The sequence below is a fragment of the Rattus norvegicus genome, chromosome 20 (genome assembly GCF_021556685.1).
Source record: "Rattus norvegicus strain SHRSP/BbbUtx chromosome 20, alternate assembly SHRSP_T2T, whole genome shotgun sequence".
In the NCBI taxonomy this organism is placed as follows: domain Eukaryota; kingdom Metazoa; phylum Chordata; class Mammalia; order Rodentia; family Muridae; genus Rattus; species Rattus norvegicus.
The window spans coordinates 29623117-29646200 of NC_141553.1; the positions used below are offsets into that span (position 1 = coordinate 29623117).

Genomic DNA, 23084 nt, shown 5'->3' on the forward strand with positions numbered 1-23084 from the left:
TACACACACACGTATACACGTATACACACACACGCACACACATGTATACACACACACACATGTATACACACACACACGTATATACACACACACACGTATACACACACACGCACACACATGTATACACACACACGCACACACATGTATACACACACACACGTATACACACACACACGCACACACACACGTATACACACACACGCACACACATGTATACACACACACACGCACACACACACACACCTTCTCTGACCATCCCCTGAAAACCACACAGGGCCATCCCATCAACAACATCCCTGTGGGTAGCTGAGGTAACAAGGTAGGAGTCATTATTTTGCCTACTGCATCTTTAAATGATGGCTGCTTTTCTGAATGAGGGGTCCTCCCCTTGACCAACTCGGCCAGCTCTGAACTCAGAGGAGACTGGGCAGGCAAAACTCTGAAAGCTTAGAGGACAAAGCACACCAGAGACGACAGAGACAGATTCACTCTCCCCCCCCCCTCATTTGTGTGTGGGGTATGGGGGGCAGGTATTAGGCATGGAACGGAAGGCCTTGCCTGCCCTAGGCAAGCGCTCTACTGTGCTCCATCTCCAGCTGGAAGAGACAGGCTGCCGCCCATCCCAGGAACTCCAACTCAGGTGGATGACAGAGCGAGCCCCACTACCCTCCTCTGCCCAGCACCAGGGCCTCACTGCACCAGCCTGTGCCTGGCAATAGCCATCGGGCTCTCTGAGGCCCCACACTTGAGGATTTATTTCCTCAGCTGCCGGCACCGCCCCAGCCGCCCGAGGCCGGTTGGAAATGTCTGTAATCGCAGCACACTTTGGGCATTACTTCCACACCATTTAGAGTCTTCCGCCTCAGTGATTGCTGACGCATGGCCTCCATCTCCGTCTTTGGGGCCGCGGTTGGTACAATTCTTTTAGGGTTTGCTAGCCCCTGGGTTTGGAAGATCTGATGGTTTCGGGGGAGGTGAGGCACAAGACAATGTGTTACAAGAATTAATTCCTCTGGCCTCTGCCTGCCCCAGCTCTGACCAGCAAAGAAAAAAATCCATTCCAACCTCTAAGAAACCTTTAAAGATTTTTGTGTTTCCTCATGCGGGCCAGAGATTGGGCTGCTGATACAAACGGCAACATCGAAGGAGGCAGAAGAAACTGGAACACAATAAAGTCACCTCGAAGAATCATTCTGTAACCACAAACCCTCCCCCTTCCACCTCCGGACTCAGGGCTATTCCTTGGAGACAGCAAAACTGACCCCAAACTCTGAGTGGATGCTGCACGGGCAAGATGCATGCAGACTCATCTTGGCATAAGCAAAAATAGTGAGAGCTGGGATTACCTGTGTGACCTTGGACAAGTTGCATGCCCTCTCTGGGCCTTCCTAACTATTTCACACTAATTTTAAGGCCGTTTTGAGGCTCCCCCCCCTTTTCCCCTTTCTCATTATTTCCTCCACTCTCTCAGTTTCCTACCCAGCTCAAGGCACCTTCAGAGGTGTCCTGAGCTGGATAAAGGGTGTCTAGGCCCTTCTGGTCAGACATTTCTCATGTCACCCATTTTATGCCCACTGGACTCACAGACAGCAAACACTCCAGGGTACAGCTGCTGATGCTGTACCCAGCATTCAAATTTTACCCCTGTTCTGGGAACTCCTCATATAGTGCTTCTCCTCGTCATGGGGCATGACCTCCCAGGAAGGGCTTGGCTGTCTGTCTGCAGGAGCTTGGGCAAAACTAAAAGACTGACAGAGGCCTGAGATGTAGTGACACACGCCTGTGATTTCAGTACTGGGAAGGCAGAGGTGGGCAGATTTTGCGTCTGAGGCCAGGCTGGCATATAAAAGACCCTATCTAAAACCAAGAGAAACAAAACCAACCCCTAGTACATGTACAAAGGCATAGTGGGTTACAGCACAGCATGCCCTACAAACAGACATCAAGGTCACCTGAGGGGAGGAGTTGGGAGAACTTCGAGGTCCTGGCCAGGCCTGTTTCCTGAACGCTTGCACGTGGTAAGCACTCCATCAGGTGAACGAAGTTGTCACGTCTCCACATGGCTGCTTCAGTGACACACTGACTCAGAACTGGCACCTAAGTGACCTGTGTGCCCCTGGCATGAGGCTTCACACTCAAAGTCTTCCTGTCATTGATCCCTACAACCATGGCCCTGTTTCTGTTGCTATAAATAAACAGCTGAGGGTGGGAGCATCGTAAAGTAAACAAAGGTTGTTTGGGCTCATCGTTCTGGCCAGAGGTCAGAAGCCCACTTGTGGTGGTGGACTTTTGGGGCTGCATGGGGCTGTTGCAAAGCACGTGTATCTGTGTTTGTGCGCGAACATCTCCTCTACTGTCCTCTTCCCAGGCTACCAGGACTCAATCCTGGTTCCACCCTGATGACTCAGAGAAGCTTAGTACCTCCTGAGTCCCCTTTCTAATGCCACAGGCGCTCTCATAGCAGAGACTACATGCTAAACATCAACTTTGGGGATGTTACCCTCTGTGGGGTACAGACCCAGGACGAGCAGCCCTCTTTGACAGACCCATAGCAAGAGCACCCGAAAAGCAATGTGGCCGAGAGTGAGGTCTTCACCCCCTTCCTGGTCAGAAGGTGCCTCGCTGACTCGCTGAGGGAGCCTGCCTGAGTTTATGGACAGGAGGATATGACAGGTGGGCCTGCCTAGTGGTATGAACCTGTGCCACCCAATAGAAAGGCTGGGCCAAGGTCAGGAGACAGAGTCCAGTCAGGCCAGAAACTGAGGTTGGGGCAGTGGGAAATCACGCCAAGATCAGGGCAAGAGAAAGGTCTGGAGGCGGATGCTCTTGGGTATTGCTGATGGCAAGAGGTGGCCGAGATCAGCCTCTCCGGCAGCTCCATTCTAGGGAGGGAGCACAGGTTTGGACAAAAGGTTGACAGAGGACAGGCTTGGACAGGGCACACATGAACAGAAGCTGCATACTGGGGAAATGACCACACAGTCAGGAGGGACAGGCACAGTCATGTCCTCTAACCCCACCCCAGGTTACAAGCTTACACTAACATGACTCTGAGACGTGGTGGTATTCTAAAGTTGGGACTGCAGCTGGGCTACGCTCAGGACCAGTGAGAGAAGCAGCAGCTACAAGGGTCTCTGGAGCATCTCCCTCTCTTTGGGCTAAGACTCAGAGAGGGGACCAGCCCTCTCCAACAAGGACGTGACCTGGCCTGGAGCTCTCCTCAATCCCTGTCCTGGGGAGGAGGGCTAGCAATGGATGCTGGAGGAGGCAGGGAATATTCTATTGTACCTAGTGATTATGCCAGGGGCGATATCTCCCTGCGGCATTATCTCATCTGGAGAGAGGAGCGGGCTTTTTAATAGATGGAGAGGCAGCTTCCACTTAAGGTTATTATAAAGAGAAAAGGCCCAGTTCCTCCCACTTCTAGCAAGCACCACAAAGTTACAAAGTAATTAGAGGCTGCTGGGGAATCAGAGAAATTATACTAATTCCGTCTGCAGAAAGCTTGCCAGAGTGCTGTCCCCTCCTGGTAGGAAACAAGGAGGGTCAGGCAACTGGCAAAACCATCAAAACAGCCCATTGTGCTGAGGGGCTCAGTGTCATGGGGGCTGGGGGCCTGTCCCCAAGCTGTTTTGACAATACTTGTTAGGATAAGTGGAAGCCACGGGCTGAGACGAAATCTCTGCACCCCAGGGGACAGGCAGAATGTGGCTCACACATTCTGGAGTTTCATCACGCATACCTGCACCTGCACCCCCGTACAGCTCCAGGCCCCAACCCTAGCATCTAGGGTCATCACCACCCTGCCCTGGCTGGGGATATGGAACATACCTCTGGCCTAGGAATGGGCTTCAGGACACAGGTCCTCTATGCTGAATCTCCGAGACTCTTCTTTGACAAGCTTGGGTCCCCAGAGGTTTATCCCTGACCAAATAGCCTTGAAGAAAACTTTGACCCTCTGTGGGAATACTGACTACCCACGGAATGCGTGGATGGGCTGTCCACCCTGAGGGACACGGGATACTCCTGTTACCTCTCTGTGGCCATGGCCAATTTTTCCCCGCATGTCGTTGTGTGTGCCTAACAAGACACATAAAACACTTTGATAAGGTTTTATGTTTGCATATGTGTATGTGTGTCCAACATGTGCCATGGATGTGCGGGTGCCTAAAGAGACCAAAAGAGGGCATTGGATCCTCTGACACTGGAGTTATGGGCAGCTGGGAGCCTCCTAATGTGGGTGCTGGGAATCAAACTCGAAACAAGACCACTGAGCCATCTACCAGCCCCCGAATGTTAGTGTTTTTAAAATGTGTTATTATTTCATGGTATGGGTACACGCTTGTCACGGTGTGCACCGGGATGGCAGACGGCGACTTTTAGAAGTTGGTTTTTCCTTCTACCTTTATAGGGGTTTTGGACGTCGGACTCAGGTCTCAGGCCTGCTTTGCTCTGCAAGTGTCTTTCCCCACCGAGCTATCTCACCAGCCCCTCTGCTACTATGCTCATGGGTGCACGCATGTTTTATGTATGAGTAGGTTCATGTGTGTGCCGGGGTTGTGTGTGAACTTGTGTGCGTGCATGTGTGGTAGCCTGAGGCTGATGCTGGAATTCTCCTCCATCTTTCTTCCACCTCGTTCATTGAGGGAGGGTTTCTTGAAACCAGAGTTTCCCACTGTCTGTCTTCTTAGTCGGCTTGCTCTGGGGACCCCATCTCTGCCTCCCAAGGCTGGAATCATGTGGGTCACTGTGTCCTTCGGAAGTTCCGTGGGTTCTAAGTATTCAAACTCTGGTCTTCACACCCACACAGCCAGCCCAACCCGTGTCTTCCACTGCAGAGTTTACATTTCCCATCTCCTCCTGGGCTCTGGGCTTCTGGCCACTGATCCTTGATATCCACTGATTGGCCAAAGGGGGCCCACCTCCACTTCCAGGAAACCTCCTGAGTTCTCTTGGACCATTCACAATCAGAGTTACAGTCGAAGGCCACCTTGGCCTCCACCCGACTTTTACAACTCCATGCACACCAGCTTTATAGACAAAGACATTGAGGCTCAGAGTGGCTACTGAGCCACCCAGCTTGGCATAAGGACTTGTATTTATGACTCCATCACAAGGAACCCCAGCAGGGATGCAGGATCTGGGTCACAGCCAGCCACAGGTTCTCCTGACACAAAAATTCCAAAGCTGCTCCTGGTTGTGGCCTCCTGGGACCCAGTACTTTTAAAACCAGCCCTACCCAGGTCTTCCACTGTAGGAGAAGGCTCCCCATGTGAGACGACAGCTGAACTCCAGACTTGGGCCATCAGGATGCAACCACCCTTTCTTTCCATTATTGAAAGGGTGAGAGGCAATAACAGGTACCCAGCATACACCTGAGCATCCATAGAGTCCCCGGGGTGGCTCTACAAAGTCCCTGCTTTGTGTTTTGTGTCTCGGTATGGAACTTAACTTCTATGAGCCCGAAGACTCCCAGCTAGAATGGACAAAGAAAGAGGTCACGGAGAACATTATTGTCGTTAAAACCAAAGAGTCATTTTAATGGCATCGGGTTCCTCCCCATGTGGTGTTCTTTTTCCTTGTGTGGAGAGGCCAAAAAGGTATCTATGAGCCTGGTTGTATCTCATATCCATGACCGAGCAGTTGTTACATGGGTCTTGGGGGATCAGGGTCCTCAACTTCACTTGCCTGGACAGAGGAGAGAGCAAGGAATCTGTCTGAGTGTACATCTGGGTCAAGGTCCCTGGGCTCGGATCTGGGACCACTGTTGTTCTTCCTGGTAGCTAAGAAGGAGGAGGAGGAGAGCCTGAAGACAGGATGAAGGCAAGCCTGTGGGGGAGACATTCACCTACTTCTCACCTCCACTGTTACCTGACAACTGGAATAGCATCAGCCTCTGGGTACCTACTAGCCCACTAGCCCAAGGGTGTCACAGGGACTATGACTATCTCTCCAGCCGAGGAGGACACCAATGGGGCTGGGCTTTATTACATAGAGCTGGCACCGGGCTCTGGGTGAACTTAGCACTAGACCCCACTGACCTATGTATAAAATATGAAGACAGCTTGACCTTTATGGGGCAAACAAAGATTTAAAGCATAGTGTTCCTGGCCTCTTTCCCTATTCTGGCCTAATCAGGATCTCATCCCTAGAGCCTGCAGCCAATCACAAGCAGGCACCAGAACGGCACACAAACACACACAAGGATGTTGTGAGTGGGTGGTGCTGGAAGTCCTTGTAGGAGTGGGACTCTGCTAGAGACGGTGGGGCAGACTACAGAAGGACATGGCTATAGACAGTGGTGTCGTACAAGTGCCCTCACTCGGGGGACCTGGAGAAAAGACAGCAGGCGTATTCGTCTTGGCTTCCATTTCCTTCAATTATAAATGTAAAACTCAAGTCTTCTCTTGCTCAGAGTCTCGGTAAAGATGAATGAGAGTGGGGGAAGGGGAGGTCCCAGAGAAAGACACACCTTCGTGTGTGTGTGTGTGTGTGTGTGTGTGTGTGTGGTTTGTACTTGTGTGTGGGTGCACAAGTCGTGGCACGAGTATGGAGGTCTGGGGACAAACTTGGATGCCAATTTTTGCCTTCTACCTTGCGTTGGGGTCTCTTTGCTGCAAGCTGCCACATACACCAGGCTAGCGGACCCACACATTTCTGGGGATCCTCCTGCCTCTGCCTCCCATCTCACGGAAGATACTAGAGTGCCGGTGTAGTCTACTATCCTCAGCTTTCTGTGGGCACTGGAGAGTCAAACTCAGGCCGCAGGATTTACTCATTGAGCCTCTGTCTCCCAAGACTCGAATGAAAGCATTTAAATGCACTCCTCTCTCTGTCCTCCCCTTCTTCTCCCCTCTCCTCCCCCTCCTCCCCTTCCTCCTCCTGCCCCTCATCCTTGAGACAGGTGGTAGCTGGATACACAAGGAGCATTTCTGCTGCCAGCCCAGTGCTTGCTGTCTCAGCTGCTACACCTCCCTTGACAGAGAGGTAGTCCCAGGATCTGTCACTGTGCGGACAGAGGGAGGAGACCAAAGCCCTGAGTGAGAGGGTGAGTGAGCCTTGGGGTATAGAGACATCTCAGGCCGCTGTCTTGGGGAGCTGGCTGCCCCGCTATGTCCAGCAGAGTCCCAGGCCGAGATGATTTATAGCTCTCTCTCTCCCAGATCAATAGGGCACTGGTTACAGATGCAGAGGGGGCCGCAGGCACCGTAGCCCTGACATATAAATTAACACGGTCTGTCAAGGGGCTGCCTTCCCTGGCGTGGGGGAGACGACACTCTCGTGAGTAAAACTGACACCTTGGAGGGGGTGGCAGCCCATGCCAGGGGCAGCCCCACCCCCACCTCTCCTGCAACCTGAGGATGCAGTTCATAAATCACTCACGGCTACTTGCATACTAAAAGCATGGAGGTCAGCTGGAGTGCTAAGAAGTTGGCCTCCTTGGGTCCTCACGTGCTCTGGGCTCACACAGTCCACAACTCATGACTTCTGCATGGAGATCCTGAGACCCAGGGACTGGCAGGCACCAAAGGGCGCCAGCTTTGAACACAATTACTTTGATATTATAGAGGGAAACAAGGCGGTGGGGTTTGAATGGGTCCTCCAACCCAGGTCAACGCCATGCCTGCTACTCCTCACATTTATATGAACACCGTAAAGGGAGGTCCACATTGGGAAGATGCTCCTGCCATCTTCAGGAGCACCACCAGCCAGAGAGGTGACATGGCTCTGCCCATCGTTGAGGTCCAGCTGTGGCAAGCCACTCCCTGGACACCATGCACATGCCAGGGCCTGGGTTGGTACTCAGCAGACCCGGGTAACCAAACCTCATCCTTGCTCCTACCCCTGAGACAGATATACAGACGGCAACGGTCACAGACATGTTCGTCTGTCACGGGCCAGACATGTTCGTCCTGGTCCTCGTGCTGAGCACTTTGCTTGCACACAGTCATTTCCTTGGTTCGTTTTGAGAGTGTATGTGAAGAATAGGGTGCAAATGTTTCTACTCCATAGGTGGAAGAGAAGCAGCTGGCCCAAAGTGATGACGACCAAGTCTGGCTCCTCCTTCTCCAGGTCTTTTCTAGCTAAGGCAGTGCCGAGCCTTTCTGTTCTCAGTCCCACTTCCAGGATAGAAACAGATGCATGAACAACCAACCCTCCTGGCATCATGTTCCCAGTGTGCTGGTCTGGGTGAGAATGACCCCTAGGTGCCCACATATTTGAGTGCTTGGTTCCCAGCTGGTGGAACTGTTGAAAAGGATTAGGAGGTATGGTCTTGTTGGAGGAGGCGTGGCCTTGATGGAGGAGGTGTGGCTTTGGTGGAGGAGGTGTGGCCTTGATAGAGGAGGTGTGGCCTTGATGGAGGAGGTGTGGCTTTGGTGGAGGAGGTGTGGCCTTGATAGAGGAGGTGTGGCCTTGATGGAGGAGGTGTGACCTTGGTGGAGGAGGTGTGGCCTTGATGGAGGAGGTGTGGCTTTGGTGGAGGAGGTGTGGCCTTGATGGAGGAGGTGTGGCCTTGGTGGAGGAGTTGTGGCCTTGTTGGAGGAGGGGTGTCACTGGGCACAAGCTTTAAGGTTTCAAAAGCTCAGACCATTCCCAGTTAACCCTCTCTGCCTCCTATTTGTGGGCCCAGCTACTTTTCCAGCACCATGTCTGCCTGCCTGCTGCCTTGCTCCCTGCTGTGATGACCAGGAAAGTGAGTATTTCCTGCCTTAGTTATTTACTTTTCTATTGATGCATTGAGATAAGTGCTAAGACAACTTACAGAAGAAAGCGTTTAGTGGAGGCTTACAGCTTCGTAGGGTGAGTCCATGCCTTGATCGTGGGGTCTCATCACAGTAATAAATAAAAGAAATCAACTAAGACAGATTTCACTGGCTGATGGCCACCCCTGCTATCCCATCTATGCACGAGGTCTGTCCTTATTAAATGACAGAACAGGTACCCAGTAGGACCCTAGGCCAGTTCTCTGAAGGACCTTCCTTACATTCCCTGGCCTCTTCATAACCAGTCACCTGAAGGCAGAGCTGACAACAACTTCTCTCGGATCCAAGTGCCACAGAGACCTGAGCAGAGCCCAGGGAGCCCACCTTCAGCCTGGCTTGGTCCCCATTTGTCTCTTAGACGTAGCTTGAAGACCTGCAAGGAACCTAAACTCCTTGGCCCCGGCTACCATCTTGCCTCAGTAGGGCCTCCAGCCTGGGTTAGAATTTACCTTCTTTGGTAAATTTCAGTATATAAAAAGATAAAAAAAGATTCCAGAAAATACATGGTATTGGTTACCTATTTTAACTCCTATGCATCCTACTAGAACCTAGCACATACTCCACATGCTTCTATAAGGCCACACACACACACACACACACACACACACACACACACACAAACTGTCATGACATTTAATAAGTCGAGGCACATTTTGACACCACTCACTGAGTTCTCTCTTTATAAAGTTGCCCTCCCTCAGGACAAAGCCCTCAGACCACTCAGCACCATTTAGGTTAAAAACTTCTCCTACCTACATTAGCATGGACCCAGTGATTTTATCGGTGACAAATTTCACCATTTATCTTCTAGAGAAGATGACAGAGGTCCGAGCTGGGCCTGGTGGCTCAGGCCTGTAATTCCAGTCATTCTGGAGCTGGGGAAGGAGGATCATGGTGAGACTGTTACAAAATAAAACCTGAAATGGGGCTGGCTGTGTGGTTCAGTGTTAGAGTACTTGCCTAATGTGCAAAGTCTTTTTAACCAGACAGACAGACAGACAGACAGACAGACAGACAGACAGATGAGGCATAGGGAGTGCAGGAAGGGATGAGAAAGAGTTACGAATACAGAGAGTAAGTCACTCATCAAGCAGCATAAGTGGAAAGTCGGGGAATCCACTTTCCTCCGCTGCACGTCCGCGTCATCTAAGAGTCCTGGGTCCTGCTCAGTAGCTGTTCAAAAATGTTTATTGTATTCATGGTGGGGAAAGGCACAGCGGAGATCAGGCTGCGCAGATCCCACCTGGGCTTTGACGGCTCGGTTGAGTTGGACTTTAATGGGTTAGAAAGGTTTATGAGAATAAAGAAAGACAGGCAGGCAGACTAGAGGTACTGAGAGGACGCGCCCGAGTGAGGTGGAAGGGATGTGAAGCCAGATGGATAAGAGCCGGAGCTGCCCAGCTGAGGAGCTTCTACTACTCAAACATCAAGGACACCGTGTCCCTGAGACTCCAGGGGACTCTCAATTGCTTGTCCCAGAAGCCACCGGTCCTTCAAGACTTCTAACCTCACACCTACCCTCCTGCCCAAAATACCCCAGCATCAGGGTCACCTCCCTCAGCACCCTGCAGAACTGAGAACTGGCCTCCAGAGAGCGGTGGGCTGGGTGGCGCTGAAGGTCAGTAAGGCAGGCCGGGCCCCTCACCGAGGTAGTGGCGCAGTACGGCTGGGCACAGACACAGGCAAACACGTCTGAGCAAATTGGCAGGCCATAAAAGTCTATTACAGCAAATCAAACAGCAGTCAGCGTGACAGCCATTAGGCTGAAATGAATACACGGGGGCTTAATGAGGTCTGTCGAGGCTGGCTTGGTGAATTAAGTTGCCAATTCTAGCTGGATTTCCCTTTTCTTTACAGACTTGAAAGCATCTGAGCTCCCTCGTTAGAGCTTCGACAACTGAATTGCAGGGCCTTTCGCCCTGATAAAATGGATAATTACAAAGAGAGCCGCTTAGCAAGGGGTGGAGAGTAGGCAGGAAGGAAGACAGCGCAAACAAAAGCAAACACACACCTGTCTGCTTTCTCCTGGCGGAGAGGCTGGGCCCTCAGAGGTACCAGATACAGAGCTGGAGGACTGGGCCTTGGCTTAAGGACCTCCCACCCCACTATTCCTGACCTCAGGGACTGAGGTCTCCATGGGCATCATGAATGGACCAAATTTTTCTTCCTCCTCGGATACTCTCAGCAACTTTCAGCAACGCTTGTGGTCACTGTGAAGTTCTCTAACCCTATCTGGGCTCATTGTCACAGCCTAGTGAATTTCTAGCCTCCCTGGGATGGTGTCGCAGGTCTATAGCGTATTTGAGGCCAGCTTAGGTGACTTCACAAGACCCTGTCCAAAAGAAAAATTTTAAAGGCTGGACAGAACTCACCTCAGTATGGCTGTAGGACCCATATACAAAATGGCATCCCTAGGCCGGCTCTTGTTGGTCTACTGAGTCCGAATCATAGGGGCTGGTATGATACCTCTGATCAGTCTCCAAGGACATTCTGCTGGGGCACTGGAAGACCCTGTGGTTCACCCCATTTCTAATACACCATACTAGATGTCTGGAGGTGCATGGTCTCGCTGCTTCTGCCTGTATGCCTCCATGCACGGGGAGCTCATTGGTGGCAAGGGAGTTAGCACCACAGCCATGCTGTTCTGACCATAGAGATCAGTTATCATCAGGGTCCAGCTAGGGGTATTGGGGTTAGGAAGGTAAAGGACTTGGTATAGCGTCTTAAATGCTCACAGAGGAGTTGAATGGATGGATGGATGCAGTCTAGGAATGTTTCCACTGCCCTCAAGCATAAGAAAATCTTGGCACATAAAGAGCATGCCCTGCTAGGCTCCACCCTTAGATTCCTGACAGGACGCATCCTGGTCAATCCCTAGTTGAGCAGCTGCATTCACCCCTACACGTGTACACACACACACACACACACACACACACACACACACACACACACACCAGCAGAAAGGCTACAGCAGATATAAAGTCTTACCCAGGCTGTTTGCATGGTCAGAGGCTAGGTCCCTCATCTCGACTGTCCTTTGTCCTACTGCTATCAGGTCTACTGGAAGCCACCTCCTCCAGGAAGCCTTGGGAACTCCCAGTCCCTCTGGCAGCTGCCAGGTTCTGTTCCCAGTGGGGTCTGTGGTGTGCCTGCCATTCCCTCCACCCCACCACATCTACAGTCTCCCCCTACTCCCATTCCTAGGCCACTGCCATTGAATTTGCCTCTCCAGAGGACCATGGTATGCCCAGGGGATACACAAGTTAATGAAAACACAGAACTCTAGCCTCTATTCCAGGCCAGGGGCCAACAGGTCCTGTGCTGGTTCCCCGGCTGGGGCTTGAGCCAAGTAGCTCAGTTCCAGCTCAGGTGACCACACCAGGCCCAGGCTGGGCCATGCCAAGATGGCTGGGCCTTCATCTAGCTGATACTATCTAGCTGAGTAGCCCCAAAGCCAGCATCAAATATCAGGACAGAGTGACCAAATACACCGTACAGGCCTTTCTCCGGCACTGTGTGCCCTCTGGAGCAGTCTTCCTCAGTTCTTTCTTAGGAGATGAGGAAGACTAGGCCCAGAGGGGTTAAAGACAATGCATGGGCAGGGGACTGTCCTGGGGCCATTTGCCTTAAGCTCTTACAGTTTCTGCTTCTGTGGCCTCCTTCTCAGGCCTCCTGAGGAGGAGAGCCACACAGAACCAAGCCAGGGCAGACAGTGGACAATCCTCGCTAATTAAACGTACAAGGGAAGCCAAGAAACTAGGAGGACCTCAGGATGGGGGTTCCGGCAGGCCGCATCTCTGCAGGAGGAGAGAGGAAAGAACTGGCCTCCAGCCCACAGGCCAGGAGAAAGGGACAGGACTGCTTGTCCTCCCGCCCTGCTGTTGCCTGCCATTCCCTCTCCAGGGAGGACGGAGGACAGCCGGGCCTGCCAGGACAGCAGCTGAGCAATGGGCACAAGGCTCATTAACTCCGAGCCATGCCCTTGGCTTCTGAGTCCAGGCTCAGAGTGCAGACTGGCACGCAGAGCCCCTTAATTGAATTAGGGACACTTCCAAGTGAGCTAGAGCCAGAAGCCAAGCTGCTGTCCCCAGGCGTGGCGGGGTACCATGCCCTTCCATGCCGAGGAATGCGGGCACTCTCTCTCTCCTGCCATCCTGTCCCAGGTGAGGAAAGGGCGCAGGCCACTGGGCAGTCCTAGCCGTACGGTTGTCCTCCCATTCCCCAACTGGCACAAGTGTAGGACCCTTGCTCACCACTGAATGATGGCAGCCAGGACCTCTGGGATGTGAGACAAGACCCCTTCATCCTTAGGGTAATCTTCTTTGTTACCCTGGGAGTTAGGGTCAATGTTAGAGCTGTGTGACCTTGGGCAAGTCCCTCTTCCACTTAAGCCTTGGGGAATTCTTGCCTTTTCTTGTTCCCTATACAGTGACAGACGACACAGTGTCCGATGCCAGCCTACCCTTTCCGAGGATCTTCATTTGTCTCACCCCAGCCTTTATAGTGCTGCCACCCCAGTTTCAGCCCTGGGGGCAGGATCGAGGGACACCCAGTATGGAGCTCTTTATCAGTCTCAGCCAAGGTCTTCTCATAGCTAACCTCCAGCTCCTAAGACTGCCAGCAGCCACTGTGATGAGGGACAGCAAGCGAAGAGAGCCCTGGTGCCATCGGGAGCCAGCTTATTAACGAACCGTTTGTAATACAATAATTTGTACTTCTCAATTACCAGCGATGGCTTGATTTTACACGCATGCACTCATGCAAACATATTCAGAGTACACAGAACAGAAGCTTGAGAGAGCACCGGCAGGCCAGACCACACAGCTAGGGACCTGCAAATTCCCCAGTCCTGTGGGGACCGGATTCTGGCCAAGGCAAACAGATCTGTAGTAAGACCTGTGCCTATGCCCTGTCTAAGACTCACGCAGACTGGAGAGAGGACGTAACATGCGTCTCACGGATCCCGTTCTATTACTAACTCCAGATGGGGGTGAGCTCTGCGGGGAGGGGCCTAGGCCCTCTCTCAGGCCCGAGGCTCTATCCGCTGGCCCACAGGCATTCTTTCAACCACAGGATGGGTGGCTCTCAGTGGCCCCACATAGAATGGGAGCTAGAGTATGAACAGGAGACAGTTGCATCTGCTTGTACTCAGAGACGGCCATACATGTCACCCAGCCAGAGTGGAAAACAGTCACGGTCCCAGGAACCATCACCCACCACCCCACACATGACCTGCAAGGTGCTTACTTCAGGGATGCGCACGCTGTAGGGCTGGTTGTGGAATGTGGGTGCATTGTCGTTCACGTCTCCAACTTGGATATTCACCTTCCTTGTGATCACCTGGGGAGAAAGGTACAGGGCTCAACGCTGTCTCTCCCCTCTGGCCTCGCCCCACCCACGCAGCCCAGAGACCTGAGAAGTCCAGGAGCAGCCAGCAGTTCTAGGGCAACAGGGCCTCAAGGGACACTCACCCCTTGGTGGTCACTGACGGAGAACTCCACTGTGAACTCAGACTTAGTCTAAAAGGAGAGGGAGGGAGAGAACAGAATTAGAGAGGCCCTGAGTCCTGACGCTGGGTGTGGCTACACGGCCTCAAGCACTGCGCCGGACCTCATGTGGGTCTGCTGTCCAAAGGTACCCCTAAGAAGCCAGTACTATCCCTCAGCACTTGGGAAAACAGGTGCCTCCGTGCGTCTGCGGGATGCAGAGCAAACCACTGAACACTTCTGTGGCTGTATCCTGAGATGTAGGAGAGGACTAGGCCTGGGGATGTGGTCAAACCTTTGCCTCCATTTGCTAAAGACTACCATGCCTGTTGCTCTAGAAGACTCTGCAGGGGTAGAGTTAGACTACTACACCCCACACGAGAGAAGACCTCATGGCTACTTCCTTCCTGCCTACCCAATGCTACTCCTGGCTCAGAACGCTCCCATCTGACCCACTCCAGCCCCAGGTCTAACACAGCCCTGGAAGAGACCTACCACTGAGACACATGCAGAAGTACAATGGGATCTTGGAAGAGGGTTCCTCCCAAAAGATGGGGAGTCACCCTCTTCCATTGTCTGCCCCTCCAGAAAAGAGCTGAGATTCAGGGGTCACATGCCGTACCTCTCTGTCCAGTGGCTGCCGGAGCCACACCACACCCGTGTCAGGCTCCACGGCAAAGAAGCGGGAGGCCTCCTCCCCAGACACGCCGAACACCAAGGGGTCATTGTCCATGTCTCGGGCCAGCAACTGGGTCACAGAAGAACCTGGAGTGGTTGAACAGGAGAGGAAAAGAAAACACAGGGGGTCAGTCTCATTTCTTCCCATCTTGCTCAAATGATGGGGCAGCCTTCAGGTCATGGCCACCTCACAATCTTCCAGATCTTCCAGAGGACAAGGATCCTCCCCAAACCTAAGTTTGGGCTCAACTGGCCTCCCCACTTCTGTCCTGGACCACCTGTTAACCAACCAAAGCTAACTCTGGAACTTACACTCTCATTCCATTGGGTTGCTGACTGGGCCATCTTGGCACCCACAAGAATAGCATGCCCTGAGGACGAGGCTGCCAAAGAAGCTATCAGAGATTATGGAGCTGGAGAGGGGACTCTCACTGGGATGGAGGCGCATGGCCACCAGCTCAGGCCTCTGGGTGTCCCAACTACAGGTGCCACACCCTTCCTTGCTCTGTGGTGCCTACTTCTTCTGAATTGGGTTTCCATCTTCTGCAAAGAGAAACACCTTGTCTAATTCATAGTTTCTTGTAAAATATTCCAACCTTCATCTGTGCATACAGGCTAAGAAGATATACCTCTCTGAGACTCGTCCTGACAGGGTCTGGTTCCTGTCCTCAAGAAGAGGACCAAGAGGTAGGGGTCATTTTCTTCAGGATTCGGTGCTCTGGACACAGGCCATCCCAGGCACCAGGATGGTGGCACACAGCCCAGCTCAGAAGGCTTGGCACGGAATATCTTGTCCTGGGGCTCCCTGGCTCCCTAGTGGCTTTCCAAGAAGATAAGCCTACTGCCCCATCTGCCTAGGATGAAGGCAATTGTAGCCTAAGTGCCAAGTCCTCAAAGGCACCTGGCCGTAGGAGGCCCTTAAGTCCGCAGGTGTGCAGCGTGGAGGTCTCTGAAGGGAAGATGAACAGCAGCAGCCCAGAGCCTTGGCTTGAGCCACGCCATTTCCTTTAAGGGCTTGGCTGAACCTGTGAAATGGGACAGGCGCCATCTCTTCCCCCACATACTGACTTTCATATTTAACTAACAGTCCCAAAGGACAGTGTGAAGGAAGGAGGGGCTGCAAGGCCGTGGCTCAGGAGCTTCTGTCAGGAGGCTGATCCTGGGACAGTTCTAAGCTGACAGTGACAGCTCTTGTGAGGTCTGAGAAGAAGCAAGCAAGGAGCTCCACACTCCATTCTCTCTGCCTCGGAGTTGTTAAGGCACTAGCAAGTGATGTCATAATTTCCCGCATCCTCGTGGTTAATAGATGGCAGAGCTGGCCTCCACAGTCAACTTGAGATCAATTCTTCCACGGTAAGCGACAGTCCCTAACAGGCCCCAAACCAGGATCCCAAAATGGGAAGTTTTGTTCGTCTGTCTGTCTGTTTTGCCCATTCACTTGAGTTTACACATTCAATCCTCCCACAGCTCTATCTGGCAGTCATTATTCTACCCATTTTACAGATGAGGATATTGAGGTTCGGGGAAGGAACATAGCCTGTCGCGTGTCAATCAGCAGAGGCAGACAGCATTTGTGGTGATGGAGGCTATGAGAGAGGCATTGTAAGAGCGTGGACAAGGTCAGAATAGCTTGGAGCCCAACGTCCACATCTTACATAGAGAGAAGCCAGACACAGGAAGCAAATATACAGTTGGACAGTGTTGGCATGTGACCCCATCTTTGCTCTGAATGCCTACATGACAAGCTCAATGCCCTTTTATGTCCAGGACAGGGGAATACGTGAGCTTATCCTCACTGGAGCCCCTCTGCCTGGGTCAGGACAGGCCTGGCAGGTGAGGCCTGCTGTCTGAGGGCTGCAGGCTGAAGATCTTTATACTGTGAGGATAAGCCCTGGCTGGCCAAGAGGATTGTGGGAAGGCCACATCAGCCCTGCAGCCAAGGTCGTGTGACTGAACCTGATATCCCAAATGGCTTTCCCAGGCCTGACACTTGGGTCCTCCCAGGGAGAGGGACGCCGGGCAGGATAGGGATGGGGCCATCAGCTGCTGTCACCCACCCTGTAATTTCCTGGACTTTTATCCATTTTCTCCTCAATTATGTGCTGTTCAAAATGGTCTTTTGTGGCTTCCTCCCAGGCTCCTTCCAGATCACGCCTTCTTGGTGTCCCAGGTAATTGCTAGTGGCCTTTCTAAGCGTACTAATTAAAGGTGCTGATTTAATATTATATTTAAGACAAGACACCCCACAGTTTTCCAGCTGGGCACCTCCTCCCCCGCCCAGTGCTCTTGGCTGCTCTGCAGAAGTGGCCAGAGCTGGCTCCTCTGGAAAGCAGGCAAGCCACCCTGCTGCTGGTACCGTCCCCACAGAAATCTGGTCTATCCTGGACTTGGCTGTAGCCCAGACGCCAGGATCATCCTTTATAGGATCATTATCCTGGCCGTGAGACCCCGGGGTACACAGGTTCCACACAGCCATTGATCCCCACCTGAAGGTGACAGGATCTTGGATGCAGAATACTTGCTTCGATTTAAAGAAGAAGAAAAAAAAACCTGGTGGGCTAGGGATACAGATGAGTTGATGGAGGACTTGCTTTTCTAGCATACACAAGGCCTGGGGTTCGATCCCCAGTGTGCCGCAAACCGAGTGTGGTAGTGCATGTCTGTAACCCCACGGGGAGGTGGGGAGAGGAAGATTGGGAGTTCAAGGTCATCCTTGGTTACATAATGGAGCTGAAGTCAGTCTGGGCTACAGGAAACCCTCTCTCATTTACACACACGCACACGCACATGCACTTGCATGCACACACACACACAAGCAAAATAACCATCTCATACAATTAAGCACCTTCACTATTCAAAGGGTACAACCTGGTACCTTCCCGCGCAATCACGGTGAGCAGCCATCTTTCATTGCCCCTGAGGGAAAATGTACCTGTTACCAAGTCACTTCTCAGTCCCTAGCATCTGAGCGTGCACTTCGATCTCTGAAACCTGCCTACTCTGGATCCTCATATCCACAGAACCACAACAGCCTGAGGCCCTGTGCGTGGCTTTCAGTTAGCATCACTGGTCCATGTGGGGGCCCGTGTTAGAGCTCTGCTCCTTTTGATGGCTGACTAATCTTCTCTTGTGTGCCTCTAACACAGCCCATTCATACGCTCCTCCGTCAACAGAGCTTTGAGTTATTTCCCACTCTGGGCTGTGGCTGCTGCGGATAGGCACACCCATGTATAAGACGCTGTTTGATTTCTCATTTCAGTTTCTCTCTCGTATGCTCAGGAGTAGATCTGCTGGGCTATAGAGCCACTCTTTGTTTAACGTATCGTCCAATGGCTTTGTACGATGCCCGCACCACTTTCTGTTCCCACCGGCAGTGGATGAAGATGGTTCTTATTTATGGTAGGGTATTCAGTGATTCACATGTCCCGGGGGTCCTGATGATGGCGTGAAGGGAGACGTCCACAGCAGCTGCAGTCAGTGCTGTGTCTCCCTCGGTGCCATGTCCACCAGCCTACCCTTCAATGCTCAGACTCAAAGAGAGCCCATGCCACATACAGGCCAGAAGGGCCAGGGAACTGATGCCCCTGGTATTGGGACTCAGTGACTGGCTGTGGATGGTGACAAACACGAATGCTGTGGTTTCGGTGTGCCCTCTAAAGCTTGTGTGTTAGAAGCTACCCCTAACTCCCAATTGCTGGCATTTGGGGGTGAGGACTTCAGGAAGCAATCAGAAACCAAATGGGGTGAGGCCCTTGTGAAAGCTTCCCAAGAAGTTGATAGCCCTGAGCTAGCGCTCTGTCTCTCTCACCACGTGACACCATGATATGATGCGGGGTGAAGACCCTCACCACATATGGGCGGCAAGCTCCTCGACTTCCAGCCTCCAGAACTGCAAGCTATGAACCTCTCTCCTTTATATGTTAGCCAGTCTGTAGTAATCTATCACGGCAGCAGGAATTCCATCTGCCCCTGCCTCATATTCTCATGCCTCTCCTCAGGTTCCTGGGATCTCCTCCTAGTCCACCACCTGGCTACGGTGCTGTACACATCTCCCTGACCCTGTTGATGCCATCATTAGAAACCCCAGCACCTGTCAATCATTGGACACCTTACCACAAACAAGAACTCCAGCCTCAACCAATTCATCATAAGGTCTGTTTCTGAGAAGACCACAAATACTGTGCATCTGAGCTGTGATGGGTGCCTGCTACTGCCGGACCCGGCTGGCCCAGCTGACTGGCGAGGCACTTAGGACACAAACTCCTAGAGTGTGTTCCCACCCGCTCTTCAGGAGACTGGTGTGCAGTCATGTGTAGAAGCCCAGGAGTGGTTTATGGCAGACCCATATTCAAATATTTAACAATGGGCGCAGCATAGGAATCTACCAATCCGAGCAGACACTGGCTATAAACAACCGAGCCCTGAGTGCTTGCCGGTAAGTCAGCCTGGTTTATGGCTCCCGCTTTAGATGCAGAGAGGGACCGCTCCAAGTCTGGCATGATTTAATGGCTCAGACTCAGGCCTCTTGGCTCAATCAGTACAGCCAGAGGCATTTCTGCGTTTGTCCTCCCACCCTTGCTGGGAAGGGTCATCCTACTGAGCCAGCCAGCTCAACTCTGTGATGAGCCAAGCTGGAGCCCTGTCTAACCTCAGGGTGGGAAAGAAGACTGAGGTACGTAGTCCACCGAAAACCCACATCCATAACAGTTTCCATAATGGTCAAGAGGTGAAACAGCCTAAGGAGCCACGGATGGATGGATAAGCAAAACACAGCCTAGGCAGCCAATGGATCATTGAGTTCTGGGGAGGAAGGGGGACGCTGATGTTTGCTTGCTACAGCGTGGATGAACCTAGAGATTCTGTGCTAAGTGAAATAAGCCAGCCACATGGTGACAAATAAATAATGCACAGTCCTACTTCTCCCAAGTTCCCCATGAAATAGAATGCCGATGTTCAGAGGCTGGGAAGGATAGAGTAGGGCACATGTGTTACAGGCACAGAGTGGTGAGCTTCAAGTCAAGGCGTGTTCTGGAAACAGCACAGTCTACGGAACCGCAGCCTCACATCGAGTAAAGGGATAAATTCCAAGATGTGCACACTCTAAATTCTTCCCTTTTTTATTTTCACGTGTGTGTTTATGCATATCTGCATGTGTGAGGACACATGTGGGCATGGGCACACATACGTAGTATATGTTGGAAGCCTTCCTCTTCCACACTATCTACCGAAGCAGGGATCCCAATCAAACCCGGAGCTCTCGGATATAGGACTGGTCTCACTTTACTGAGGAGCCAGTCTCCTTTCTAGCCGAGGCTAGAAATTGCAAGAAGACCACCATGACTTCCGGACATGTATTTCTGGGGATCAAATTCAGGTCCCCATGCAGCAAGTGCATGAACTACTGAACGATCTCCCCACTTCACAAGCTTTTAAAATTAAATAAATAAGTCAGACCACCCCGGGGGCTATAATGATCTCCAACATGACAGATCCAGAGAGTTGGCTCTCTGGCCCCACTGTCTTTAGCTGTTCTTGACTGAGCCAAGTTCATAGCTATGCTGGGAGAGTACACTGCTGCCCGAAGTCACCCCAGTGTCCAGGCTCAATGTTCATCTCTCAGCAGTAGTTAACCTCCTCAGAGCCTTCCTCAAATACTTGGTCAGTCAGTATAGCCACCCCAAAGGATGTCTGGTCTCTCTGTCCTCACTGTTCCTCGTCTCTGAAGCCAGCGGTGTGTTCGCCTGCCTTGTTGGCCCCAGTCTGCAGCACATTCCTGTCAGCTCTGAGGGAGCAGCAGCCTGCCTGTCCCATTCCCTTATCCTGATAGATTCCAAAGTCACTCAATAAAATCTCGAGTCCTGCCGAGCCCAGGAAGGAGGAGGAGAGAAATCGTCCCCCAGCGGACCTTGGAGCCACGATGAGAAAAGAATGTGGCCAGTTAGATCTTAATTACTACACTAATGGGCAGGAGAGCGCAAGGCTAATCACACCTAATAAAGTCCAAATCAGTGGCACTTGACTTGGAATGTCAGAACTGGAGTCCGCACAGCTGGGAGGCCGGGCTCCAGCACACTGGCCTTTCCTAAGGGCTGTCCAGTCTCTCCTGTCAACCAACTGTCCTGCCCCATCTTAGAAGTAGGGATTCCCTGACCAGGCAGCTAAGGTCTCTGGGAAGCACAGAGCTGGGGACAGGTCCTCTACGGTGGCTCGGTCCCTCTGCAGCCAGTCACATCTGCCTTCCAGGCAAGGGGCAGACAATCACAGCTTCCTGAGTCCCCGCTGGGTCCCTGCTGCTGGCCCAGATGACTGTTATTACTCTTATAGTTGTTATGCTCTGGAAGAGGAAGGGCTGTGGGCCTCTGCCTGTCTGGTGAAGGGAGGGGCAGAAACGAAAGTCAAGCTGTAAGCCTTTGAGTTTGTATCTGAGGAGAAGGCTGTGATCCATGCTAGTTCCCCAAGTTGGGGCAGGGGCTGTGGAATATACAGAGCACAGAGCTCGTTCTGCCTTAAAGGAGCAGTGCCCCAAAGCCTATCTGTGATTCCCCCACCCCCACCCCCTGGCATCCAAACTCATTGTGCCCATTGCTCTTGCCAAGTCAGGCACAACCCTTTCTCCAATTTCCCCTAGCCAGTCACATTTCCACTGCATGGGGGTCAGAACGCCAAGCTGCTGCCAGCCTTCTTGAGCACGCTGTGGCACACGCGAATCCTGCTACATGCCTCTGAGATCCTACACAGCCTCTACACACACCCCCAAGCTGTCCCCCAAGATCCTCCACCTCCATCAACGACTGTGCCTCTGGAGGTCAGAGGACCCAGCCTTTTCCCATGCAGACATTAGTAATCTATCATTGTCTTCGAAAGTGAATGCAGAAATGTTCCCAGCACTGGGGTCCACGTAGTTGCTATCATCACCCTTAAAGACGTGAAAGCCAATCTCTTGCTATTTGTGACATAAGGTGACTTTACATCAACTGTTACCCATTGCCTCTCCCAATCCAAGGATACAGCAGTCTGCCCCTACCAAGCTCAGGGCAGTTAGAAAGGACAGAGTCGGGCTAGGAGTACAGAAGTCACCTCAGAAACGGCGAGCAATCATGGTGGAAGGAGAAGCCACAGAACCCCCTGCCCCAACCTCACATAGGGAGCAACAAGCTGGGAAGTTTATCTGAATGATGCTCAGCTGAGGCTACGCAGCTGCAACTCCAGGGCCAGGCGTGCACATGTGTGCCATGTATATTGGTGACATCTGTGCCACCGTTGTGTCACTAGTGACCAACAGAGCTGCTTTGTCCCCCGCTCCCACTCCCACCCCCACAGATAGGAACCCAGCCTGCTCCCTGCCTGGCTTTGGTCCCTGCTAGAGCCACAGCTGCTACCTGCTCCTCTCCTGGGTCAGGACACCCCTCAGAGGCAGCCAGCCTTGTAGCTTGTCCCATTTGTCTGGAATCAGACAGCCTGTGAGGCACCTTCCTCTCTTTTGTCTTAGCTTTCTCTCCCTCTACCACCATAGTCAGGCGCTCTCTCTCTCTCTCTCTCTCTCTCTCTCTCTCTCTGCTAACCTCTGAATTCTGAACTTGGTTTGACCTCTTGGTCCTTACTTTATTCTAAATTCCATCTCTGACCACCTGGGACGCTAGAGGGCCATCATCTGAGGCCACACCTCCCTCCTGCAGCCTAAGGCCTCCTGGGTTCTTCTCCATGGCCTACCCTGCATTCACCAGCAGAAATCCTCACCTTGGGTAGAGAGACCAGCCATGAGCCTAGAGCCCTCAGGTCACCTCCATTCCCAAAAGCTGCTTTCCTGAAACTGCCCACACCAGGGAAGGATTGACTCACTCGTGGCCTAAGGGAAGATCAAGCACTGAGCGAGACCAAGAGTCTCCACTTTGGAACTCTCTCTTTTTATTTTTTTAAACTTATTTTACTTACTTTTTACTTATTTCCAGAGCCCTACATAGACGGGTCACACCTGCTACATGAGTAAGAAAACCAAGGCTCAGAGAGGCAAAGTGACCATCTTCAGGGACAAAAGGCCCAGTAGATAGCCAGGATGGTGGTGACACATGCCTTGAATCCCAGCACTGGGGAGGCAGAGGCAGGCAGATCTCCATGAGTTCAAGGCCAGCCTTGTCTACAAAGAGTAAATTCCAAG

General features: G+C 52.2%; 1 protein-coding gene across 2 annotated transcripts in view; it reads right to left on the reverse strand.

Annotated features, from left to right (window-relative positions):
• Positions 1-23084, reverse strand: part of Cdh23 (cadherin-related 23) — a 382621-nt gene that overhangs the window by 271623 nt on the left and 87914 nt on the right. For both annotated transcript variants that reach the window (XM_087596750.1, NM_053644.2), the window contains 3 exon segments: positions 14874-15016; positions 14237-14284; positions 14013-14105 (listed from right to left, as the gene is read on the reverse strand). In XM_087596750.1, coding sequence (XP_087452876.1) covers positions 14013-14105; positions 14237-14284; positions 14874-15016 — 284 coding nt within the window.